At 41.6% G+C, this 27991-nt stretch overlaps 2 protein-coding genes and 1 long non-coding RNA gene across 3 annotated transcripts; 2 read left to right on the top strand and 1 right to left on the bottom strand.

Annotated features, from left to right (window-relative positions):
• Nucleotides 1–568: 568 nt before the first annotated feature.
• On the top strand, nucleotides 569–9021 carry LOC133553342 (creatine kinase B-type-like). Its single transcript, XM_061901432.1, has 8 exons — nucleotides 569–733; nucleotides 1331–1515; nucleotides 3536–3690; nucleotides 7119–7251; nucleotides 7953–8124; nucleotides 8212–8335; nucleotides 8409–8598; nucleotides 8669–9021. Exons 2-8 carry the CDS (start codon nucleotides 1338–1340, stop codon nucleotides 8845–8847), a joined length of 1131 nt encoding a protein of 376 aa, XP_061757416.1. The 5' UTR covers nucleotides 569–733; nucleotides 1331–1337; the 3' UTR covers nucleotides 8848–9021.
• Nucleotides 9022–11913: 2892 nt separating this feature from the next.
• tnfaip2a (tumor necrosis factor, alpha-induced protein 2a) lies at nucleotides 11914–27258 on the bottom strand. Its single transcript, XM_061901424.1, has 12 exons — nucleotides 27089–27258; nucleotides 26526–26965; nucleotides 20458–20669; nucleotides 19289–19403; nucleotides 19098–19220; nucleotides 18932–19026; nucleotides 18054–18146; nucleotides 17611–17737; nucleotides 17286–17411; nucleotides 12999–13148; nucleotides 12798–12922; nucleotides 11914–12158 (listed from the first exon to the last, which is right to left on the bottom strand). The coding sequence occupies exons 1-12, from the start codon at nucleotides 27165–27167 to the stop codon at nucleotides 11963–11965; spliced, it is 1881 nt and encodes a 626-aa protein (XP_061757408.1). The 5' UTR covers nucleotides 27168–27258; the 3' UTR covers nucleotides 11914–11962.
• Nucleotides 20715–22105, top strand: LOC133553341 (uncharacterized). Its single transcript, XR_009806899.1, has 2 exons — nucleotides 20715–21386; nucleotides 21874–22105. It is a non-coding gene; the product is annotated as an uncharacterized LOC133553341 (long non-coding RNA).
• Nucleotides 27259–27991: the final 733 nt, after the last annotated feature.

Here is a 27991-nt window from a genome sequence, read left to right as displayed (position 1 = left end):
CACACACACACACACACACACACGCACACACACACACACACACACACACACACACCAGGGACTAACACACACACTTTGAGGTCAAACAGGAACAGAAAGTAACCCTTTCTTGTTTCCTTGTGAGATTGTCCCACGGCCACGATGACATGATGCACATACAGGTTATGTTGACAGACTATCATCAATGTGACGGATTCATTGATCGATTGAGAGTCAATCCATTAACAATCAACCCTCTGAAGTGCTGTGAAGTTGCTGGCGTCAGCCAATAGGAAGCTGAGGAGGGTTCTGATTGGCTGTGTGTGTGCGGGGCGGGGATCAGATGACCAGCGGATATAGTTTTGATGTGTCAATAAAAAAATGGAGGAAGGGGTGGATTCGGGATGTAGATGATGTTGATGATGATGGTGATAATGGTGATGATGATGGAGCTGCTGTTACCATGGACACATGCGTTTCAAATAAGCGGTTTCCACGGTGATCCAGAGGCAAATTGCAGTAATAACAGAACCTAGCTTAGATGGTTCCGATCACAATCTGGGTCCTTCGTTTTGTGCATTACAAGTGCCATGCCACGTGACCTGCAGCAATTTCCTGTCCAATAGAATGAATGGACTGGAAATAGGAACCAATAAGGTGCAAGGGGCGGGTATAAAAAGCTGAACGCACATTAATCCACCGCAGCAGAACCGGACCGCTTGAGACCACATCACACGACCGGAACCACGTACAGGTAAGAACCCCTGACCCGTATCAATCACCTGATCAGTCCTGTTCGGATCTGCAACATCGACTCCATCCTGTCGTGCACTTATGCACACGTATGACGTCATACCCCGGGGGGAGAGGGGATGGGGGTGGTTGGGGGGGGGGGGGGTCTGTCAGAACAAAGAGCATCTGTTTACGGCTTATTTGCAGTTATTTCACTTGTATTTATTGTTGATTTATTCCAATATTTATCTACTGCTGGTTCATGCATCGACGAGCTGCGCGTGTCCGTGCGTGTGCAAGTGTTGCGCAGTCAGCAAATATCCAAACGGTGCATTTCAGTCTTTATTTATTCTGATTAAAGTTTAATCTTTGTTGTATTTATTTATAATGAGACTTTATTCCTATTTTTATTTATTTGCAATGATGAGCATTTAATATTCTTTTCCTGCATGCACGCGACGCCTTCAAGGTTGCGTGAGACGTGTGCACGTGAGCAGCAATCAATGCGTGCGTGCGCGGTCCCGCGGTGAAGGTGACCGGCGCATTCTGCTGCGTCACTGCAGAAGCACGCCGGTCCGTGATCGATCATGTTGATTGACGTGAGTGTCCTGTGACGTAGCGTCGTCATGAGCAACAAGCTGAAGATGAACTACTCGGGCGAGCAGGAGTATCCGGACCTGAGTCAGCACAACAACCACATGGCCAAGGTGCTCACACTTGAAATGTACGAGAGCCTGCGTGACAAGGAGACGGCCAGCGGCTTCACCCTGGATGGCGTCATCCAGACCGGGGTGGACAATCCAGGTAACGTCAACCCCTCCCCCAAACCTTGCCCAAATCAACGTGACTCCTTGTGAAGTTCCCTTTGGCCTGATTAGAAGCTTTAATTGGATCAATTAAGACTTGGTCTCTTCTGACCTTGAGTACACTCTGGGGGAGGAGCTAAACGAGGGCGTGGGGGCACATCTTGATCCGCCCAATCAAAGGCCAACTAAATATTACATGTCATGCCCTTACCATAACAGTGAATATTCATTACATATCATACCATTACTACACCATAACAGTATAGCCTACCATTATATACCAGTGATTCTCCAACTTTTTTCACCAAGTACTACCTCAGAAAAAACTTGGCTCTCCAAGTACCACCATTTATGACCAACATTAAAATACAGTAGCGTAGTAGGCCTAAGTAGTCATTAAAAACAAGGTAGAGCTTTTATTTAACAAGTGTATATATTTGGCCACTGTAACATTACACACAGTTTGAACAGTAACACTGTGTTCAGGGTTTCCCCTAAAGTGCCAAGATACCCTTGGCAGTTGGGGCGTGGTTATGGGCGTGGTCACATGACGCTGTCACGCCAAATTTCTTCCCCCCTACAAAAACCTTCCCCCCCATTTACTTCCGGGGTCATGATTAATACAGACGTTTTCTTAACGCTATATTATAAAAAATACAGACGTTTTCTTAACGCTATTTTATAAAAAAAATTAAAAAACATTTTACAAAGACAAGCTATGGGATGACTCATTTACTTCCGGGGCCACGTTTCCTCTTATGTCATCCCACAGCTTGTGTTTGTAAATTGTTTTTTAAATTTTTTTATAATATAGCGTTAACAAAACGTCTGTATTAACCATGACTCCGGAAGTAAATGGGGGCGGGGGAGAAATTTGGCGTGACAGCACCATCGAGTGATTTGCATAATTTGCTATATGATTTTCTTTAAAAAGGCACAGAAAATGTATACATTTAAAACAAATCTTTTATTATGAATTAGTATTACTTTTTAAAATTGTTTTGACATATTTTTAATTGTTGCTGCTTTTTGTACAATGTACTTTTGAGTTTTTTTCAAGGGTTTACAGACCTTTTTTTATTAACAAATCTAACATCTTCTTCTGGTGTTATTATAAAATGTACTTGTGTTTAGAGTCCTTACTTCTGTCCCTCAATGTCGCTAACCAAAGAAGAGCTACCACGCGCTAGTTGGACTTTATCTTCTTTATGTCCTCCTTAATATTTGCACATTTTGTAAATCGCTGTCCACGGGTATATCCACAATATACAAACATCACGTCAACATCGCAGACATGCTGACAACGCTCAAGAAAATGGCGTGCGTTTTTTTTTATATCTGTTGTCTGTAGCGCGGTTTTCGTTGATCAAGTTTTCCGTACATGACTTGTCAATAGTGCACACATAATAGGCTGTATATATCAATACAAACCGGAAAGACCAACTAATGTTTTATGTTTGTGTAGTTTGGATATGATGTTACTTTTTTCTATGTTTACAAGCACAACGTCCATGCCTGAAAGTTGATTGGCGGAGAATGAGGAAGTGTTGTGTGTCCGGGGAAGCGCAGGCTCACAAGACAAAAGTGTTTGCGCGGGAGATAAAACCTGTTGGAATTACGCCATTCGTTATAAGATTAGTAATAAAAGTTAAAAATAGCGTTGGACTTTGTGTTTTTTCTTGGGGCTACAATATATTATATTACTTAATTTTGTTTTCAAGTCAAAAAAACAACCACCTTATTTTCAAGGTGTGGCAGGAATAAGAATGCAGTGAAGGGCGTGCCACATTAAATTACATTAAGGGCGAACCCTGGTGCTTGAATATAGCAAAATAAAACACTATACTTTAATTAAGGTGACTCTTTGGCGCTCCTTTGGAGCCCGTGTACCACTAGTAGTACACGTTAGAAAAAAACTGCTGTATAGCATAGTGGTAATCAAATATAATCAAATTACCATAACAATATACATTACATATTACTCTACAGTTACCCTGACCTTTTTGATGTGTCCTCAGGTCATCCGTTTATAATGACGGTGGGCTGCGTTGCTGGAGACGAGGAGACCTACGAGGTGTTCAAGGACCTGTTGGACCCTGTCATCGAAGACCGCCATGGAGGTTACAAACCTAATGACAAGCACAAGACTGACCTCAATGCAGACAACCTGCAGGTAAACAACAATAACATGACAAACTAATGAACATGACTAATAACTAATATTAATAACACATAGATAATAACAAGAAACATGACTTATAATCATTAACATTTTCTACCGCTTATTCCCTTTGGGGTCGCGAGGGGCGCTGGTGCCTATCTCAGCTACAATCGGGCGGAAGGCGGTGTACACCCCAGACAAGTCGCTCATCGCAGGGCCAACACAGATAGACAGACAACATTCACACTCACATTCACAGACTAGGGCCAATTTAGTGTTGCCAATCAACCTATCCCCAGGTGCATGTCTTTGGAAGTGGGAGGAAGCCGGAGTACCCGAAGGGAACCCACGCATTCACGGGGAGAACATGCAAACTCCACACAGAAAGATCCCGAGCCCGGGATTGAACCTCAGACTACTCAGGACCTTCGTATTGTGAGGCAGACGCACTAACCCCTCTTCCACTGTGAAGCCCTAATCAATAAGAATAAAACATATATACTAAACATATTACTATCAACTAATAACAATAAAACATCAAAATATGACTAATAACTAATAATAATAAAACTTCAGTGATAAAAATAACTCATGGCTAAAAACTAAAACAAATCACAACAAGAAACACGAATAACTAATAACAATGAAACATGACTAATAACACCATTAATGTAATTTATGCTAAGAAAAATGTAAATTTAGTATGGATGAATTATATTGTTAACATGTCTCAGGTAAACAAAAACAACAATAATACAAATAATAAAAACACCATAATATAAGCAAACAACAATGGTAATGGTTTACAACATGCACACCAATATATTATGTTTACACTTCAACATGAGGAAAAAGGTGCATGAAGAAGCAGATCTTATTGTCAGTTTTTTATCAATTACTTTTAGAATTTGAAATAGAGGATACAAGTAAGAAAGTGTTGTGTTTTACAGCGTTTGTTCCTATCATATCATATCAGTAATGAGACACTGATGAATAATATAACAAACTAAGTGGAAGCTAAGGGAGTTAAAGTAAACAGAATGTTATAGAGTCATAAATAATACATCTATTATAATAATGCCTTTGTAATAAATAGTGTAATATTATTACAACTGTCATAATAGTGTCAGTCCAAATTACACTAACATATTAAATATTGTGTAATTAATACATAAACCCAGTAACAACAATCTGAAATTACAAATAACATCATGATTTAATAACAAATAACACAATAATTAGGTATAGTGTGTGTGTATATATACACAGTATGTATGTATGTATGTATGTATGTATGGGTTTTCTTGGCCACTCTCCTTCATGCTAGGGTCCTCTATCACAACCCTTGGAGCTGGAGGGTTCTGTGCAGGATCGTGGCTGTTCTTTCGGACGCCGATGTCAGATGTTGTTCCTGGTGTCTGTTGGTGTCATCCACCCATCTGAGGGGTTACTGCCCCCACTGCCCCCATCAGTACTGGCACTACTGTTGCCTTCACACCCCACATATTCTGTAGCTCTACATTTAGTTATTTGTATTTCTTAAACGTTTCCTGTTCCTTTTGCTGGATGTTGCTATCACATGTTAGCTACGTTACAAAAGTGGTCAGTTAATAATACATAATGGCGGTTATAGAGAACATTTAAACCCTCATTTAAAAAAAATCAAAAATATTGAAATATAATGATTTGGTGCATGGCAAACAGCTAAAATTATGCTTAAAGCAAATTATACCCTGCAATCTAAGAACAAAAAAGGAAAAATATAATCTTAAGAGAAAATGGAACATAAATATTTGTATGCACATACAACATTTAAAACCTTTAGCATATCAATATGTGGCATTAAATTATGAAATGGATTAAGAAAATAATTTAAACGATGTACTAATATGTATAACCCGCCTGATTCAGTCCATGCTTTTCTCTTCCGCTCAGGACTCAAACCTGGGTCGTTCGGTATGAGAGACGAGCATGCTAGCTACTGAGCTAAAAGACTGGGATAACAGCCACAAAAAAAACTGGGAATATTTCATACTTGCCAACCTTGAGACCTCCGATTTCGGAAGGTGGGGGGTGGGGGGAGGCGTGGTTGGGGCGGGGGGCGTGGTTAAGAGGCGTATAATTCACCAACTCGAGTATTTCATATATATATATATATATATATATATATATTTTTTTTTTTTTTTTTTTTTTTAACTTTCAGTTAATTCTAGCTATATATATTAATTTTATTATATATATGAATAAAATAAATAGTTGAATTTCCGACAGCACCTATCAAATACACAGTAATAAAAACACAGTTGTTCTACTAACTGTACTGTGCTTGCTGGTTACATCCGATGTTCCCGGATGTTACCTTTCAGTCAAATAGTGAAAGGTAACATCCTTCACGGATTTGTTGTAGACATCCGCAAATGAGAACGGGATGTTGCTTCCAGCTATCAGCATAGCCATCTTTGTCTCAGCATAAGTTACACCATCGGGTCTCCATTTTGCGAGGTGGGCCATAATACTGGGTTGTGAACGATGCTGCGCTGCGGACGCTTTGTGCTTCGCTGACTGACCGTTCATGGCTGAGTACATCCGTTCGTCCGCCGTGTTCAATGGAGAAGTCTGTTCTACAAAATTTACAGGCAACATACCCCTCACCCTTAGAACTCTCCTGGATAAACTGAAATTCTTGTTTCCAATTGTTCTGGAAATTGCAAGCGTATTTCTTAATTTTGCTCGTCGACTGTGTAATATATTGGGTTGGAGTCAATAACCAGGCGACGTTATGAAGTTACGTCTCTTTACTGTCTGGGCTTCAGAACAGACTCCCTTATGCATGTTCCTTGAATGCACTTGAATGTAGAATATATTTACATTCTATTCTATGTACAGTAGATGCCAGTGTTGTCCTGTTTAAGAGGGTCACAACATTGAATCAGGTCTGCATGCAGCTGGAGGGGGCGTGGCCTCCAGCTCCGCCTGAATTTCGGGAGATTTTCAGGAGAAAATTTGTCCCGGGAGGTTTTCGGGAGAGGCGTTGAATTTCGGGAGTCTCACGGAAAATCCGGGAGGGTTGGCAAGTATGGAATATGTGCTGTACCATATTGTAACTGTATACTTATACAAAATAAATTATAACCATAATCAAATTAAATACATTATTTTTACCTTTTATGAAAAGGGTGCCCAAACTGGCAAGCAAACAGTACAGGTTTATATATACCTTACAAAGTAACATAGGAAAATACCTGAGATTCACTTTTTGTTTTAATCTTTTCTTTAATTTGTCTTCAAATTTTTCTTTGACACTATTGTCCAAAACCAAATAATTTTAGCATTAAAATATAATTAATGTGTTGCCAACAATATGCCGTACATCAACAACAATAAAACAATATGACTGGCAATAACAATAATAAGAAATAATATAATCCTTATTGTTTCAGGGTGGAGATGATCTGGACCCAAACTACGTCCTAAGTTCTCGGGTTCGGACGGGCCGTAGCATCCGTGGCTTCTGTTTGCCGCCACACTGCAGCCGCGGAGAACGTCGAGCCATCGAACAACTTTCCATTGAAAGTATGACATCACTTCCTTTCTACTTTGTGTTTCACTGCCTCTTCCTCTTTCTCAACAATCATCATCTTCGTGAGTTTGTTACCATGTCTACACAACTGCTAGAAGCTTCTGCAGTGCCCCCTGCTGGACCAGTGTTTTTGAAAACTTGACTACTGTTAAGTAAAGTTAAAGTACCAATTATGGTCTCACACACATTAAGTGTGGTGAAATTTGTCCTCTGCATTTGACCCATCCCCTTGATCACCCACTGGGGGGGTGAGGGGAGCAGTGGGCAGCAGCTGTGCCGCGCCCGGGAATCATTTATGGTGATTTAACCCCCAATTCCAACCCTTGATGCTGAGTGCCAAGCAGGAAGGTAATGGGTCCTATTTTTTTCATAGTCTTTGGTATGACTTGGCCGGGGTTTGAACTCCCAACCTACCGATCTCAGGGCGGACACTCTAACCACTAGGCCACTAAGTAGGTTGTTTTGCCCTCCGGCGTTATTTTTTGTAAAAATAGATGGGCACAATGTGGCGCTCTACACTAACTACAAGATTTCCCATCATGCTACTTAGACTTTCCCCCCAAAACTTAGGTGACAAAAAGTTTGGGCAAAAAACAAAACCATATCCTGGCTAAAAATATTTAGTGTTTGTGACAATGCAACAAAAAAACAAAGATGACATCCATGTGTGGCCTTTGACCCTGTGTGTATGCAGGTCTGGACGCCCTTGATGGTGACTTAAAAGGTCGTTACTACGCCCTGAAGAATATGACTGAGGAGGAGCAGCAACAGCTGATTGATGACCACTTCTTGTTCGATAAGCCTGTCTCGCCCTTGCTTTTATCGTCCGGCATGGGCCGCGATTGGCCTGACGGCCGTGGGATCTGGTCAGAAGCAGTTTCGTCTTACATGTGCTACAGGCCTTGTTAAGCCAAATTCCTGCAAAAAGCTGATGCCCGTCCCTCCGCTTTTAGGCACAACGACACCAAGACCTTCCTGGTTTGGGTCAATGAGGAAGACCACCTGCGAGTCATCAGCATGCAGAAAGGCGGCAACATGAAGGACGTCTTCGCACGGTTCTGCACCGGACTCACCAAGGTCAGCAAAACAACGCTCACTTCCTCTTTTCATGGAGGCGTGATGGTCACGTCAAGGTGGTGTTGTCGTTCAGATTGAGGACCTGTTCAAGGAGCGAGGTCACGAGTTCATGTGGAATGAGCACCTGGGCTATGTGCTTACTTGCCCGTCCAACCTGGGAACAGGTCTGCGGGCCGGGGTCCACGTCAAACTTCCTAATATGAGCAAGCACGAGCTCTTTGGAGAGGTCCTGAAGCGTCTGAGGCTGCAGAAGAGAGGGACAGGTAGAATCTCTGTCGGTGACCTGTTGGTCCGCTCTTGTCCTTGTTGTCTCAAGTTATCTTGTCACTGCAGGGGGCGTCGACACTGCAGCGGTGGGTGGAGTCTTTGACATCTCTAACGCCGACCGGTTGGGTTTCTCTGAGGTGGAGCTGGTCCAGATGGTGGTGGACGGCGTCAACCTTCTTGTCGAAATGGAGAAACGCCTCGAGTCTGGAGATGCCATTGATGATCTGATGCCTGAGCAGAAGTGAACTGTCACTTTAACCTTAGACCTCTGACACCTCCCTCTCACACCCTCACTCCCAAACGTCACTTTAACCTGAATGAATCCTCTGGGATTTTAGTGAGCCACTAGACTGTTAACAGTTTTCTAGTTCCTGTTTGGACAGTTCAAACATCCCTAATAAAGTCTGTGAAACAACAAATGACTTCAGAGCACCTTCAAAACGCCTTCGAAACATTGTCAAATACCTTCAAACACCTTCAAACGCTCATAAAACAACTACAAACACATTAAAAAACACCTTTAAACCTCTTTAAAAGATCTTCAAATGCCTTGAAACGTTAAAAACACATTCAAACACCACACGCCTTCAAAGACATCAAAATACCTTCAAATGCCTTCGAAACACCTTCAGTCGCCTTCAAAAGGCTTTTAAATACCTTAAGGCTTTAAACAATTCGAAAACACCATCATACACCTCCAAAATCCACTTTAAAAAGAGCTTTAAAACATTGAACACCATCAAAACACCTAAGGACTTAAAAACACTAAGCAAGCCTTTGAAAAACTTTCACACGCCTTCAACTCACTTGCAAACGGTTTAAAAACAGTAAACGTCTTCCAAACGCTTTCAAAACACCATACGCCTTCAAACAACTTCACACGCTCTCAAAACACCTTCGAACACCGTCAAAACGCCCTCAAGCTCCTTCAAAACATCTTCAAAATGCACTGAAACATTAAAAACACCTTCAACTACCTTTAAATGCCTTCAAACACACTGAAAACACCTTCAAACACCAAACATCTTCAAACGACTTCAAAATATCTTCAAAATGCCTTCAAACAACTTCACATGCTCCCAAAACATATTTGAACACCCTCAAACCCCTTTAAAACATCTTCAAAATGCCCTAAAACATTGAAAACTCCTTCAACTACCTTTAAAGGGGAACATTATCACCAAACCTATGCAAGTGTCAATATATACCTTTATGTTCCAGAAAAAAAGACCATATATTTTTTTAACCGATTTCCGAACTCTAAATGGGTGAATTTTGGCAAATTAAACGCCTTTCTGTTTATCTGTCTTTTAGCGATGACATCAGAACGTGACGTCACCGAGGTAACACACCCGCTATATTCATTTTCACATTGTTATTTTCAGTTTTTTCGACTTTTTTGGAACCTTGGAGACACTAACAGGGAGGGATTCAAGTTGCACCACTGGCAAGAAATCTGCCGCCAGACCCCCATTGAATGTACCAGAGTGTCTTCACATTTGACCGGCGATGCTAAGACAGACATGGCACAGAGATGTATGGATAACCTGCAGATGCATTTGCAACGATTAAGTCAACGAAATCACAAAGGTGAGTTTTGTTGATGTTGTTGACTTATGTGCTAATCAGACATATTTGGTCACGGCATGACTGCCAGCTAATCGATGCTAACACGCTACGCTAATCGATGCTAATATGCTATTTACGCTAGCTGTATGTACATTTGAAACTAGATACCCACATTTAATGCGAAACAAACACTTACCAATCGACGGATTTAAGTTGCTCCGGTGTCACAAGATGCGAAAGTCCTGATCGTTTGGTTTGCACATTTTACCGGCGATGCTAATAAGGCAGCCATGCTATGGGCCACTTCATTAGGTAAACCCACGCTATGGCCGAATAGCGTCAATAGCTATTCATTCGCTCAATAGCTTCAATTTCTTCTTCAATTTCGTTTTCGCTATCTGCCTCCATACTCCAACCATCTGTTTCAATACATGCGTAATCTGTTGAATCGCTTAAGCCGCTGAAATCCGAGTCTGAATCCGAGCTAATGTCGCTATATCTTGCTCTGGTAACCGCCATGTTGTTTGTATTGGCAGCCCTGTAAGACGTCACAGGGAAATGGATAGTGGTTTCGAAGATAGCGAAAATAAGGCACTTTAAAGCTTTATTTAGGGATATTCCGGGACCGGTAAAATTTTGAAAAAAAATTAAAAAATACAACAAGCCACTGGGAACTGATTTTTATTGTTTTTAACCCTTTTGAAATTGTGATAATTTTCCCTTTTAAATGCATTCAAACCCACTGAAAACACCTTCAAACACCACATCTTCAAACGACTTCAAAACACCTTCAAATGCCTTCAAAACACGTTCAACCGCCTTCAAAAACCTTCACGCACCAAAATATTTCAAAACACCTTCATAGACTTAAAACATCCTCAAAAAAGAGTTTAAAAAAGAAAACACCTTTAAAAAAAAACTACGATTTCAAAACACCAAACACGTATTCAAACACCAAACATCTTTACAAGCCTTCAAAACACCTGCAAACGGATTCTAAACACCAAACGCCTTCAAAACACCAGACGGCATCAAAACATCTTCACATGCTTTCCAAACACCTTCAGAACACCAAACACCTTCACACTCTTTTAAAACACCTTTAAACACCTCCACGTCCCTTCACAACACTTTCACATGCTTTCAAAAATGGTTCAAATGGCTTCAAGACACAAAAAGCTTTCAAAAAACCAAATACCTTCAAAACATGAAACCCCTACAAAATACCTTCAAAACACCAAACACCTTCACACTCCTTCAAACACCTTTAAAAACACCTTCACATGCCTTCAAAATGCCATCTAACCGTTTAAAGACACAAAAAGCCTTCAAAATTTCAAATACCTTTACACGCTTTCAAAACACCATCGATTCAAAATACCAAACACCCTCAAACACCTCAAAAGACCGTCACATGACTTCAAAAGATGATAGAGGGGCCATGGCAGCAATTTGACGGTTCCTGGTTCGAATCCACCTTCCGCCATCCTTGTCGCAAGACACACAACCAACCTTGTTCCTGATAGGTCGTGGCTAGCGCCTTGCATGGCAGCTTCCGGCATGTGACATACAACGAAAAACACTTTGGGTATGTCCAGGTATAAAAGATAGAGACTATTTACCAAAACCCCTTTAAAACGTCTTCAAATGCCTTCATCATGCGTACACATGAGCACTGTGAATTTGATACCTTGGTGGGGACAGATCTGGAGGGTCATGAGGGTGTGTGGGTAAGGGGTAAAGTAAGAGGGTTGGGCGCATGGGGGGGAGATGTGATGTGGTGGACTTACATCAGTCAGAGTGGCTCTGGTCCAGGTAGGCTGTCCTGTCCCTGATCCATTTGACCTTGAGCTTGGAGAAGGACACCAAGCCCTGACTGGTGGAGGCACGGAAGGGCCGGACTTCCTCTAGACTGCGCCTGATGGAGCGGTAATCGGCCGCTGAGAGGCCTGTTTTGAAGGCGAGCAGTGCCGACAGCAGGTCATCACTGAGGGGATCCCACACACACATACATACACACGTGTTCAAACATATGACACACATCTAGTTTAACTCCCCAGTTGACCACAAGGTGCCAGTGTTTTTTAACCATAGGGGCACATTATTGATAGCCCCTTGCCAAAAAATATCTGTTTCTCAGCTGTGGTCCTTATGGGCCAGTAAGAAACAGAACAAGTCTGGAACTAAAGTCCATATAGTTTCTGAAGCGCAATAATTATGACTAAATTTGTGAAACTATATTATCATTTGCATGTATATTATTAAATTAGTTACAATGTATTTATTTCTGCACTGCATGTTTATATGCAAATGTATCTCTCATCAGTTTTTGTGAGTCCTTCCTTTGGCTGTATTTTTGATTAGTATTTATTTTGTAATTAGCCTGACCTAAGCCTTGATACTATTTGTGATTAACACGTGGTTTTATATCATTTGGCAAGGTTTATCTTGGTAAACTGTAATTAGGTGTGATTTAATTATGGAATACGATTGAAATCAAGCGTAAGATTACTAATTCAGTGTTAATATTTGAGTGGGCTTCAGGCCCCTCAGTTGTGAAAAAGTTGGTCCCGAAATCAAAAATGTTAAGAACCCCTATGCTAATCCGAAGAGCGGCCAAGCAAACCTTAGGTCGGGGAATTTCTTAGCGAAGGCAACCATTTCCAGCTGAACACTTCCTGGGTCGTGTAGTTGAAGGATGTTGGCCATGTCGCAGAGCACAGTTTCGAGTCGCAACAACACGCCGCAGACCTGGACGCAGACAGGATGTAGCAGAAGACAGAGCTGTAATAACTCATAAACACAAGGCGACATGATGTAGACTCACCACCGCACTGAAGAAGTCTTTCAGCTTTTGAGCGTCTTCTGTCATACGTTGAGCTCCGCCCATCTGTTGCTCTCTGCTCTTCAAACTGCTTTTCATCATCCTCTTCACATAATGAACAACTATGTCCTCATGCAGGACACACAGCAAGCGCTACACAAAGACAGGTGAGAGACATGTGACTGACAAAAACACAGGTAAAAGACATGTGACTGACAGACATACAGTCACGGAGCCGCAGGTCGGCTCCGGTAGTTGTGAAGATGCAGAGACAAAAGACAGTGTGCAGGTAATGACGCTTAACAAAACAGGAACTAGTGCAGCTGAGAAGCGCACATGAAGCCTGGGGATAGCAATGCGGGTACAGTATCTAAAACAAACCACAAACACACTAACCAGTACACAAAGTATTTTGAACGAAGGGAGGTGAGCACCGGACCGGCGTTTCTTGGGAAGTTCCTCTAGAGGCAGCTTCTGCCACAGACCCACGGGATGCGGAATTGGAGGTGGTGTCTGCATCGGACCCACGGGAGGCGGACTTTGGAAGAGGCGTGTACAGCGGACCCACCTCTCGTGGGTTCTCTCCAAGGAGGGGATTCTAGACGTCCTCCCTAGCCAGAGGGAGCTGTTGACCGGTGGCATCAGCTGGTGCCACCAGAGTAGAAACCAGTGATGGGCTAAAGGTTGCTTGGAGGAAGGTTGTAGTTTTAACTCGTGAGTTTCCACCAAACGTTGGCGTGGAGCCGGAAAAAGGAGGCCTATTTGGCTTTGAACTGACGAGGAGCACGAACAGATGGGGTTGGTGCCTTGAACCGGCGTGGCGCAGGAATGGGTGGCGCCAAAGCCTTGATTTGGTGTGGTGGAGGAACGGGACTTGAAGGCAGAGCTTTGAGCATCTGAGGCGTTGATACTGCCGGAAGTTGGGCTCTGAAAAGCCAAGAATCTGGTACTGATGCGTGTATTAGCGTGAGCATTTTTGGCAGGTGCTGGCTGGCTACTTTAGTTGGAGTGAGAGAGTCCACACAATTATCGTCACTACGGGGGCGAGCGCACGCACGCTTTAGCCGCTTGTGCCTCTCTGCACGCTTTGTACCGTGCCTGGGTAGCTGGCAACATCGTGTTAGCGGGTTCTATTAGGCCTGGGCTGCACTGGCTGGCAGCAAAAGTCGTTAAGGGTGAAGCAAAGTGACCAATAAGATTATCGTACTCAATTTCTGTTGAGTGGAAGGCTGCTGCGCTTGTTGGCACTTTATGTGGAGACTAGGGGCCTCATGTATTAAGAGTTGCGTGGATTTCCTACTAAACATAGGCATATGTTTTAATCCAGAAAAGTACCTACACAATAAAATGTTTTGATGTATTAAAGTGTGCGAATGCACAAATTTAAGCACATGTTTTTTTAATTACAATCAATTTGAAATTGATTGTAGTTGTTTCCCTGCCCAGGCGCCCCCCACCTTAGCATTATGCAAATCATATTGAAAGTAGCCTTGGGCCTGAGCTCTGCACGCTCTGCTCAATCACAAGTAAGTAGGACGTGCTTGTTTCTCTTGTTTCAAGAGAACGACAGCGGGTTGAAATCGTCAGAATGGAGTGTGCTCTGGAAACCACAGACAAGCTGAAATAACAAATAAATGGTCAGGCATCAGGAAGGTGATGAAGAAGAAGATGGATGTATGTACATTGCCAAAAACAGACAAACATTTGAAAAGATAGTTGCTGAAACTGTCCGCAGTTGTTTTTATGGTGTGAAGTTCATATTTTGTCTCATTATTTAGCTATAGATGTCCCTGTTGTTGTCTGTGGGAGGATGTTGTTGTGACTTGTACAGCCCTTTGAGACATTTGTGATTAAGGGTACTACTACTATGTAAGTGGCATACTTGCCAACCCTCCCAGATTTTCCGGGAGACTGCCGAAATTCAGCGCCTCTCCCGAAAACCTCCCGGGACAAATTTTCTCCCGAAAATCTCCCAAAATTCAGGCAGAGCTGGAGGCCACGCCCCCTCCAGCTCCATGCCGACCTGAGGACAGCCTGTTTTCACGTCCGCTTTCCCACAATATAAACAGCGTGTCTGCCCAATGACGTTATAATTGTAGAATGATCGCGGGCGAGTTCTTAGTTTCTTATGTGGGTTTATTGTTAGGCAGTTTCATTAACGTCCTCCCAGCGCGGTAACAACACACAACAACAGCAGTCACATTTTCGTCTACCGTAAAGCAGTTTGTCTGCCGTAAACAGCAATGTTGTGACACTCTTAAACAGGACAATACTGCCATCTACTGTACATGCATATGGTTGGAAAAATAGGGACAGAGAATAGAACAAGGATGGACAATTCAACCCTCAATTCAACAATGAGTAGCTGAGTATTATGTGTGTATATGTGTAAAAAAAGGAACACTAAAATTCAAGTATTTCTTATATATATATATATATATATATATATATATATATATATATATATATATATAGGGACGGCGTGGCGCAGTGGGAGAGTGGCCGTGCGCAACCCGAGGGTCTCTGGTTCAAATCCCACCTAGTACCAACCTCGTCACGTCCGTTGTGTCCTGAGCAAGACACTTCACCCTTGCTCCCGATGGGTGCTGGTTGGCGCCTTGCATGGCAGCTCCCTCCATCAGTGTGTGAATGTGTGTGTGAATGGGTAAATGTGGAAGTAGTGTCAAAGCGCTTTGAGTACCTTGAAGGTAGAAACGCGCTATACAAGTACAACCCATTTATTTATTTATCATTTATATATATATATATATCCATCCATCCATTTCCTACCGCTTATTCCCTTTTGGGGTCGCGGGGGGCGCTGGCGCCTATCTCAGCTACAATCGGGCGGAAGGCGGCGTATACATATATATATATATATATATATATATATATATATATATATATAATATATATATATATAATAAAATAAATATATATATATAGCTGGAATTCACTGAAAGTCAAGTATTTCTTATATATATATATATATATATATATATATATATATATGAATGAAATACTTGACTTGGTTAATTGTCTGAGTGCTATTTGATTTGCAATATTTTACATTTAAACATGCCAGCATATCACAAAGGAAACAAAATGACATGACAGACACTTAAAAGAAATCTGACAAACAGACACGTAAAATACATGTGACAGAAAGACATGTCACAGAGAGACAGGTAAAACACGTGACATGAAAACAGGTAAAAGATGTGACAGAAAGAAAAAACTTCCATGTGACAGACAGACAGACAGGTAAGGGACATGTGACCAATAGACAGGTAAATTATGTGACGGACATGTGACAGAGAGACAGGTAAAGGACATGTGACGGACTGACAGGTAAAATACAGGTGACAGACAGGTAAAAAACATGAGACAGACAGACTGACTAAAAGAGGTGACAGAGACAGACAGGTAAGAGACATGTGACCAATAGACAGGTAAATTATGTGACAGACATGTGACAGAGAGACAGGTAAAGGACATTTGACAGACTGACAAGTAAAAGACAGACTGACAAAAAGAGGTGACAGACAGACAGGTAAAACACAGGTGACACACTGACAGAAAAAAGTGAAACATAGACAGGTACAACTCAGGGTACATATAGACAGGTAAATGACGTGTGATACAAAGAGGTAAAAATAATTGGCGATAGACACAGAGGTAAATTTGACCAATAAAACACAAACACGTAAAATACAGGTGATGGGCTGACAGGTAAAAGGCAAGTGACAGACAGGTAAGAGGCAGGAGACAGAAAGTCAGGTAAAAGACAGGTGACATATAGACAAATAAAGGACATGTGACAGACAGACAGGTTAAAGTCACGTGTCAGACAAACAAGTAAAAGCCATGTGACATACAGACAGGTAAAAAAACAGGCAACTAAAACAGAGGTAAATGTGACAGATAGACAGGTAAAAGACATACATGTAAAAGACGTGACAGTCAGACATGTAGTGACTGACATTTGACAGGTAACAGTTAAAGAGATCAAATTTAGGTGACATGTAGACGAATTAAGGAAATATGACAGATAGACAGGTAAAAGACGGACATGTAAAACACATGTGACAGACAGGTGGCAGACATTTAACAGGTGACAGACAGACAGGTAAAAGACAGACATGTAAAACACATGTGACGGACAGGTGACAGACATTTGACAGGTGACAGATAGATAGGTAAAAGACAGACATGTAAAACACATGTGACAAACAGGTGACAGACATTTGACATGTGACAGATAGACAGGTAAAAACATGTGACACTAACCTGTCTACAAGAAGGTTTCACGTCAGCCAGATGAGCCAAATGATCATACAAAGAGTCCAACAAAGAGTCCATGACAGGAAGTGACCCGTCCAACCAGCCAGAAGTCCACAGCTGTTTATAAAACACCTGAAGTACGCGCCCGCCCGCACACACACACACACACACACACTCACACACACACACACACACACACACACACACACATGAAATAAGCCTGGTCCACAGTGACACACGCACACACACACACACGCACACACACACACACACACACACACACACACATGAAATAAGCCTGGTCCACAGTGACACAGACATGAATCAATACCTTTAGTTGTAGGTGAATGGGACGAGTCAAACGGGAATACCCACAATCCCTCAGTGCATCCAAAATGTCCTCACAGCGACGTCTCTGCTGCTCTGACACACTTCCTCTTTGACTTCTGATGTAATCTCTGAGGAGGTCATAGCTCATCATGGGTACTCCAACAAGCACCTTATCAATCATCTGTTAACCATTAATGATTCAATAACCATCCATCAATCATCCATTAATGATCAATTATCAATTTAAATGAATCAATTAATGAGTATGATAAAATAATCATTAAGTGGATCTAAGTTGAGCTCAATCATTTTCATGGCTCGTCAGTGACTTTTGACCTTACCAGAACTTGTGAGCTTTGACGATGGTTGAACAGGGCTTTGCAACAAATCATTTTTTATATACATTATAATCAGTTATTAATCAAGAATAAATCATCGTCTCACCTGAGTTGCTCCTCACAAGCCAAGTGAGCTTTGATTGATGCTGCTGCACTTTGATCATTTCTCTTCACCAACTTCTCCACACTCTTCTTGTACCTGAAACATATATTCACACCTGTCACAATTGTTATTACCTTTGTTGTTACACCTGAAGTCACAATTGTTGTCACACTTTTTGTAACACCTGTTGTCACACTTGTTGTTAGACCTGTTGCCACACCTGTTGTCATACCGGTTGTTACACCGGTTGTCACAATTGTTAAGTTGTCACAATTGTTGTTACACCTGTAGTCACAATTGTTATTACATTTGATGTCACACTTGGTGTCACAATTATTGATACACTTGTTGATACACTTGTTGTCACACATGCTGTTACACCTGTTGTTTTGTATGCTGCAACACATGTTGTCAGTTTTGTTGTTACAAATGTTGTTATGGAAGTTGTTAAAAATGTTGTTACTGATGTTGTGATGTATGTTGTCATGCTAGAGAATAATTTCGCCACACCTAGTGTGTGTGTAACAATCATGGGTACTTAAATTTATTGTCACTCATGTTGTCAGGCATAATGTCCGAACATGTTGTTACGCATGTTGTCACACTTGTTACGCATGTTGTCAGGCGTGTTGTCGCACAAGTTTTCACGCATGTTGTCATATATGAAACTTGTCACGTGTTTCTACGTGTTGTCATGCATGTGTTACGCATGTTGTCACACTTGTTGTCACGCTTGTTGTTACGTATGATGTTATTCATTTTGTAACTTGTTGTCATGTATGTTGTTACATATGTCATTATGCATGTTTTTACGTATGGTATCACGCTTGTTATGAACTCGTGACACATTTTTCTGTCAAATAATCACGATGATTATTTACCTGGTAAGGAAGCTCTCCAAGTGAGCAGTAAGCCTCTGATATTTTCTGTCATCGTTGATTAGACTGCTCCACTCCTTCAGGGATCCGTCGATCACCTGAAAAACACAACAGCATCAATCAGTCACAAGTCAACCATGTGACACAAGCAAGGAGTCAGGCGTGGGACCTGAATGACGTGGACGGCGAGTGGGGAGAAGTGGTAGTTGTCAATAAGTTCTGGTGTCTCGTTCTTGGTCCAATTGTCTTCTTCTCTGTGCAGGACGTTGTGCAGCCACAAGTCAATCTGGTGCTTGGTACGAAAACAAGAAGTATGTTTAAGGCGCTCACTTCCTGTATTATCAGAAGCCGTGTCCTCACTTCTTTCTTCTTCATGTATTGTTCCTCCATCTCCTGCACCTCTTTCTCTGTTAGGAGAGACCCCAGACAGGAAGTCTTTATGCTCCCCCGCAGGTCTTCATGCTGTAGTATTTCCCTGCACATACACACACAAACAAACACACACACAAACAAACACACACAGAGTCTAAATCAGTGGTTCTCAAATGGGGGTATGCGTACCCCTGGGGGTACTTAAAGGTATGCCAAGGGGTACGTTAGATTTTTTTTTTGAAATATTCTAAAAATAGCAACAATTTAAAAATCTTATATACATATATTTATTGAATAATACTTCAACAAAATATGAATGCTAGTTCATAAACTGTGAAAAAAAATACAACAATGCAATATTCAGTGTTGACGGCTAGATTTTTTTGTGGACATGTTCCATAAATATTGATGTTAAAGATTTCTTTATTTGTGAAGAAATGTTTAGAATTAAGTTCATGAATCCAGATGGACCTCTATTACAATCCCCAAAGACGGCACTTTAAGTTAATGATTACTTCCATCCATCCATCCATTTCTACCGCTTATTCCCTTTGGGGTCACGGGGATGATTACTTCTATGTGTAGAAATCTTTATTTATAATTTTATCACTTGTTTATTTTTCAATGAGTTTTTAGTTATTTTTTTCCAAATAATTCAAGAAAGACCACTACAAATGAGCAATATTTTGCACTGTTATACAATTTAGTAAATCAGAAACTGATGAGATCTGAAGTGAATTATATTTATATAGCGCTTTTCTCTAGTGACTCAAAGCACTTTACATAGTGAAACCCAATATCTAAGCTACATATTTAAACCAGCGTGAGTGGCACTGGGAGCAGGTGGGTAAAGTGTCTTGCCCAAGGACACAACGGCAGTGACTAGCATGGCAGAAGCGGGGATCGAACCAGCAACCCTCATGTAGTTGGCACGGCCACTCTACCAACCGAGCTATACCGCCCATAGTGCTGTATTTTACTTCTTTATCTCTTTTTTTCCAACCAAAAATGCTTTGCTCTGATTAGGGGGTACTTGAATTAAAAAAAAAATTCACAGGGGGTACATCACTGAAAAATGTTTGAGAACCACTGGTCTAAATGATGCAGGAAAAATATGAAAGGAATGTTGTTCAGGGTGAAAGGGGGCGTGCCCTAACTGTGGATAGTAGCGATTGGCCCAGAAGAGCAGGTAGGCGGAGTCGTCTGCTTCCAGTCCAGCAGAATTAATTTGGGTCAAACGGGCCGAGAAAGAACTGTGACATAAGCCAGCGTAAATGTTGAGCACGTCCAGGTATGTGCCGTAACAGTCCTGGACCACGCGGGACACCCTCAGCAGGTCCTCCTTCACACGCTTGCCCATGCGACACACCTGTGCAGGAGCACACATACACACACACATGCTTTTCATGGGGTCATCGTGGTCACATTATGCTAATATTAAGGATATCAGTAATAGTAATAACAATGATACAAACAATAGTTGGACTTAACTGTTGTAAAATGTATAATGAGATTAGGAATGATTTGAATCATTTGAGAAATGTGGAAGTATAGTAAAAGTTGGTTGTTGAACATGAGGAAGGCTAAACTGCTACCAGCATGCTCTGCATCGTTGTTTGGCATTTAGCAAATTTTTCTGCTTTTTTAAATAACTCTGGATTGAACCCTCACATGTTCCTTCTTCTAATATGAACATCGATGAAGTTGTACCAGCAGGGACATTTTTGACCTTGTTTCTGCATGAGAACTCTACTTGTTGTCAGAGTTGCCACTGACAGTTTGTTTGTGTTTTAGCTTATCCTCTGTGTGTTTAGTATTTCCTGTCCTTAGTTCCTGTGTAGTGCTCTTATTTTGGTTCAGCTTCCTGTTTGTCTCCCTGTGTCCTGTTTTCACTCAGCTGCGGCTGATTGGCATCTGGTCACACCTGATGTCAATCAGCCAGCTCCTATTTTACCTGCTTTGTTCCTCCAGTCAGGGCTGGATCATTGTATTGTATTGCATTGTCATTGCCACATGTCACTCTTGTCGTGCCATTTTGTTACAGCTACTACCTGTCGTGCTACATTTCGTCCTGGTCGTCATAGCGGTAAGCTGTTTCTGTTAGCATTAGCTATTTCCAGTTTTTCTGTTTGTTTTCCACTAGCTTCCATGCTAAAGTTCCTTTTTGTTTTTCTAACTCCCAGTGCTAGCTGCCTTAGTTTGTTATTCTGCCCACGTGCGTGCTTTTTGTTTGTTCTTGTTCTATTATTTATATTAAATCATGTCTTCAGATCCAATGCCTGCCTCCATCTCTGCATCTTGGTTTTCGACAACGAATAACTCTGACACTTGTATGCTCAATGTCGCCGTGCATTGAGAAAGTGATACAGAGCCATCAACAGTTTATTGTTTTGCTTTGTTTTAGCTTTGTACTTAGTTTTGTCTGTACCTATTTAATTTGTTCTTTTTTTTCCCAATCATTTACTTTTTCATTTGTACAGCACTTTGGGGCAGTAGTGGCTGTTTTTTAATTTTTTTTATTTTAGCAATATAAATCATTAATTCTGTTCTGTTCCCCTCTTCTGCGTGTCCAGTATATCAGCTGACCAGGGATCAGTTTCCGTGGAGGATGCACTAGCTGTTCAAAGTCGTGACCAGGGTTGGACCACTCCTCTATGCATCAGTTGGTGACGCCTCCACACTGCTAACCTTTCTACATGCAGAGGATACTCCTGCTGAGTTTCCTATGGACTGGGCCCACACATTATTAACCATATCCACTCGGCATTCCTTGCACCGGTCACCCACTGCGGACTCTCCCAAGGTTTCTTGTTTCCATTGAGTTGAGTTTTTTCTTGACCCAATGTGAGATCAGAGTCGAGGATGTCAATGCGGTTTTTGAAGCTTTTTGAGGCATTTGTCATTAAGGACACTATAAATAAATTGTCTGCGATGAGGTGGCGACTTGTCCAGGGTGTACACCGCCTTCCGCCCGATTGTAGCTGAGAGGTGCCAGCGACCCCAAAAAAGGGAATAAGCGGTAGAAAATGGATGGATGGATAAATAAATTGTGACTGTTTTGATTAATTCTTGACATCGACCAAGATTTAAAATATTGTTTATTCTTTTGCCTAATAACAGTAAGAGTGAGTTTAACATTGGCGAAAAATACTGTATTGAAAACTGTACAAATTTAAATTCAAAACAAAAAGATAAAGTCTAATAAACATGCTTTGTTCTCCAACAACAGTGTGGCCAGAAAGATAATTAGGAGTGATATCTTTCACAAGTAATACACAAGCTTAATGCCTCCTTGACAACTCACTTTATATATACCCTGTAATAACTTGCTAAAGTTGTGCCGGAATAAGATGACAAAACAATTTATTAGTGGTATACCTGAAAAAGTTAAATAACATCTAATATTCCTAATATTGAAATATGTATATCAATGGTATGCCGTCAGGGGCCGCAAGGTCTTCTCTGCTGGCCTAACATAACCAGAAATCATGATCATAATTAAAGATAAAATGATTTTTGTATTTACTTTCCCTAAATATCTAAAAGTATTCATATTCTCTTGTCATATTTTGCTCGTTCCAGTGCTGTTTTTAGCTTATGTTGCCATGCTGTATGATCTTCAGCCAGACGCCTTCAAAATCAACAATGCGGGCGTCCTTGGACTGGAAGTGAAGGGGGACATACAGTTGATGGACAGTTGTGATAGCCAATCAGATCACGAGTTGTCAGTAAGGCCTTCTAGATGGCCTGAAGATGAACTTAACATTTATGCGTCCTGTGATTGGATACTTACCTGGATCGTTAGCGGATGAATTTGAGAACACACAGTGTTGAGAGACAGTTGCGATAGCCAATCAGATCACAAGTTGTTGACAGATGTTATATTACAACTAAAAGTTGTATACTCTTGTTAAATTGTGTCATGTTTGTCATTTAATTAACATTGTTACATGTGTATTTGTCGCCATCATGCGGTCGGAGCAGTTAATATACATTTGAGAAGTGTGTACTTTGAATCAAACTTTATTGACCGGAAATTGCATAAGCTAAACAGAGAAATTTAGATTAATCAATTTTTAAATGCCCCAGAATTTAACCAATTTAGTATACTGTTGTGATTCAATGCCAAGTAGGGTGTAAATGTGTTCCTGTATAGTATTTCTGCAGCCATGATCATGTGGTGACATTATTATGGTATTTTGAGAGATAATCATTGAAGTCGGAGATCACTTAAGGCCGAGGGGGGAAACGTGTGGCTCACCACTGATTTATATTCACGCACAAATGCAGCTGAGATAGGTTTCAGCGACCCCAAAAGGGACAAGCGGTATAAAATGGATGGATGGATGGATAGATGGATATATGTATGTATGTATATATGACTCCTACTGATTATTTTGTTTACTTCTGTGATGACCTTCAAGTTGTGTAATAATCAGAGATATCAAGCGGCTAAAATACACCAAACATGGCACAGTGTAGAGGGAGTGTTTTGCGTATTACCCATCATGCTTCGTAGTGGATTTATATGTGTGTAATTTTTAATTGTGTGTGGTGTCCACAAAAATCAGTGAGCCGATTGTGTTTTGTTGACCATGTGTGCTAACTTTCTGTGTGGATTATAGCTTATTTGTAATATAAACTGATGGTCAAAACTCTTTAAAGTTTTAACTAATTGTCATTAACAAAAATTATTATATTTGTCCATGAAAGGGCGACATGTCCACAGCAATAAGACTGTAGGAAAATGCACACTGAACTAGAGATGTATCGTGGGTCAGACTTCTAAATAAACCTTTGACGTTTCGCGGCCCAAACTAAAGATACCGACACTTGGCCCACGGGCCGTAGTTTGGACATCCCTGTGGTAGATCATAGACTTTGAGAGTTAGATCTGGCACATCTAGTATATCATGCAATTAGATCAAACAGATTGATTGATTGATTGATTGATTGATTGATTGAAACGTTTATTAGTAGATTGCACAGTCCAGTACATATTCCGTGCAATTGACCACTAAATGGTAACACCCGAATACGTTTTTCAACTTGTTTAAGTCGGGGTCCACGTTAATCAATTCATGGTGAATCTGGATCTAGTAAATCACAGACTAGGATTGCATAGCTCTAGTAGATCACAGACTGAGATCAGGCTGATCTAGTCTGAGCGCTGGTGACAAAAGTCAACATGCTGCAATGATAGTTTAGCAAACGTGGGACTTTCATTTTCAATGAATATTGTTCTGGAAATTTAAAATACTTAAAAATGTTTAAGTGTGTTTTATAATGCTTTATAATAAAAATGGTTAATATTAAAAAAAGGGGGCTTAGCAGAGGGGTTAGTGCGTCTGCCTCACAATACGAAGGTCCTGAGTAGTCAGGGTTCAATCTCGGGCTCTGGGTCTTTCTGTGTGGAGTTTGCATGTCCTCCCTGTGACTGCGTGGGTTTCCTCCGGGTACTCCGGCTTCCTCCCACTTCCAAAGACATGCACCTGGGGATAGGTTGATTGGCAACACTAAATTGGCCCTAGTGTGTGAATGTTGTCTGTCTATCTGTGTTGGCCCTGCAATGAGGTGGTGACTTGTCCAGGGTGTACTCCGCCTTCCGCCCGATTGTAATTGAGATAGGCACCATCGCCCCCTGCGACTCCAAAGGGAATAAGCGGTAGGAAATGGATGGATGATTAGATGGCGATTTGTTCAGGGTGTACACTGCCTTCCGCCCGATTCTAGCTGAGATAGGCACCAGCGACCCCAAAAGGGTTTGCAACATTGACACAGATGTCTAGAGGGCGCTAACATTCCAATGTACGGTGTATTACACCGTCCTCTTCCGGCCTTTAGGGCATAATTAAATATGTACGTAACACATGCACGCGCATCCGCTTTGGATGTTGTTAGTGGTTTGGATAGCTAGCGTTATCTGTTATTGAATGTATATTATATCATAACAACACGACAGCAAATTGTTTGTTATCTTGGACTTTTGTATGTGTGCACGCGCTCCTTGCGCGTTGTACGTGTTGGCGAAACAGGGGGAGTGACCGCTATTAAACACCAACCATTTTATTCGGGCCGGTAGAAAAAAAATACATGATCTTTGTAATTCCGAACATTATATAGAGAATTGTAAAACCACTAATGGTAACATAAGCGCAGGGCCGGCCCTTGGCATAAACCGTATAAGCGAATGCTAAGGGCGCCGTCCATCAGGGGGCGCCACGCCAGTGCCACAAATGTTGGAGGGAAGAAAAAAAAGAAAAAAAGTTGGTGCTATTATTTCTAAATACAAAAAAATAATCCCACATCAATTACAATGCAAAGTACAGCCTATTTAATAGAAATATTATTTGTTACAACATTACGCCATTATTATGGAAAATAATAATGTAACGAAAGTTTGCTGCGCGAAAGACTAGGAGAGTAAGGCTGTAGCAGGTGATGTGAGGTTGATGAGGGGGTGGTGTTGTACAGTCATTTTTAAGTCATTCTAGTTAATGCAATATTAAAAAGCACAAATAGAGAACTCTGTAGGATCCCCTTTTTTTGTAATATAATTGTTAAAGTCATACTGCTTTGATATCTTGTTTTGTGCAGCGCCTTATTTATATTGTATTTTCAATTTATTTTATGCAACTTGTTGACACGTTTTATTTTGTGTTTATGTAAAAATATTGTATTTCATATATTCCTTTTTTTATTTTTTGTATTAATTTATTTGTTCATTCATATTTTTTTTATCTTCTTAACTATTCTGATTGTTAATTTGCTTTATTTAGGTAAAAAAAAAAGATCAAAGACAAAGCTATTCTGTTTCTTGTGAGTATATACACTTCACTGCCGATGTGGGGGGGGGGGGGCGCCACCTAAAATCTTGCCTAGGGCGCCAGATTGGTTAGGGCCGGTGTTGTGCCGAATTATGCACCCCCGCCGTAAAATGCACCCCCTGGCGGGAGCGCGCTTACGTCACTCGGTTGCGTCATCCGTCTACTGTACATTTTTATGCCGAAAGAGGCGGTTTTAGCCGAGTTTAGCTACTTTTCGAGACGGGTGACGCAACCGAGTGACGTAAGCGCGCTCCCGCCAGGGGGTGCATTTTACGGCGGGGGTGCATAATTCGGCACAACACCGGGCCTGCATAAGCGAGTCAATGTTGTTTTTGTTTTGTACTGTGAGCAAGTTGCAAACAGCCCCTTTTTAATATTGGACAGGAAGTGGCGCTCACCTGCCTCTTAAAGGGGGAAGAAAGTCCATCAGTACCACCCGACTCGTCTTGAGCAGCCTCGGCCAACCTGGACTCCACCAACTTGGCGAGCAGCTCGTTGTGAGCGCTCAAACATTTCTGAGGACGCCATGATGGGACACGCCCTTCAGATGGACCTGCCCACCGTCGGTCCTGCATCTCCTGGAGCTGCATGGCGGCCACGGCGCCCCTCAGAGCACCTGACTCCAAAGAGGACGAAGAGTTGAAGACGTGGTGGACAACCTTCAGGATGTTCATCTTTAGAGCTTCCAAGTCTTGCTGGAGTCGGTCCTCGTCTTCCTCACTGGGAAGGTCTTGACTGAAGAGCTCCTCTTCCTTGTCCAGCAACTTTCTGCTGGTCTCCACAAGCTCTGCCTTCACGACTGTTAATTCGCTGCTGGTCTCCTCCGACTGGGACTCCTCTGCATGAAGGTTATGATGAAAAGAGCATTAAAATGTCAAAAACTGTTCTGATGTTCAGAGCCACTTTTTTTTGTTCTTGTTGTAGTTCTGTTTGGCCCAGTTTGTATTTGACAAGTTCTGACCTGCTCTGTGGTTCCAGAACCTTCCAGTTATCTTCAACCTGGGAAGTCTCCTCTTTTCTCTTCCGGGCTTCTTCTCCATGGCTGCGCCTCCTGAACATTTCACAACTCCCTGTTATGGCTGAGACACACCAGTGGATGCTACATCTGTGCCTCACGTATGAAAAGTACCAATGATTGTCACAGTTGCGCACGCACACGCACGCACACACACACACACAAACTGTGGTGAGATTATCCTCGCCATTTGACCCATCACCCTCACCCCCTGTGAGGCGAGGGGAGCAGTGAGCAGCAGCGGTGGCCACGTCCGGGAATCATTTTTGGTGATTTAACCCCCGATTCCAACGCTTGATGATGAGTGCCAAGCAGGGAGGTAATGGGTCCCATTTTATAGTCTTTGGTATGACTCGGCCGAGGTTTGAACTCACGACCTACCGATCTAAGGAGTTACACCTGCGTGGATGTTACATGGATGTGCAAATATAACTTCAAACATCTTGAAAATATGAAGCCTAAATATGATTGTTGTCCTTCGCCTGGCTGCCGATTGTCCAATAATGATTGACATATGTACTTATAGACGGAGAAAAACAGACTGTCGGTCAAAATGAAAGCATCTTAATTTGAAGAGTTTACTCACCTGAGTGTAAAAGTTGATGAGCAAAAGTGGAAACTAACACTTTTCAAAAAAAAAGCTAAAATGATAACATCCAGCAGCTTGTAGAATAAATATTTTGGATATTAAAATGGAGAATGGGAAATCACCATGTCTTCATTCAAAAGAAAACACAAAGACGTTCAAGAGAAAACCTTTTTCCATTGTTTGTGACACTAAGGAGGCAGGACCATTGCAGTGGTGTCAGGTAAACGAAAGACAATCCCCTAAAACCACATGACACCTTT

This window comes from Nerophis ophidion, linkage group LG05 (genome assembly GCF_033978795.1).
Source record: "Nerophis ophidion isolate RoL-2023_Sa linkage group LG05, RoL_Noph_v1.0, whole genome shotgun sequence".
Classification (NCBI taxonomy): domain Eukaryota; kingdom Metazoa; phylum Chordata; class Actinopteri; order Syngnathiformes; family Syngnathidae; genus Nerophis; species Nerophis ophidion.
The sequence above is the reverse complement of the archived record's forward strand: the minus strand, read 5'-3'. Positions and strand labels throughout refer to the sequence as shown.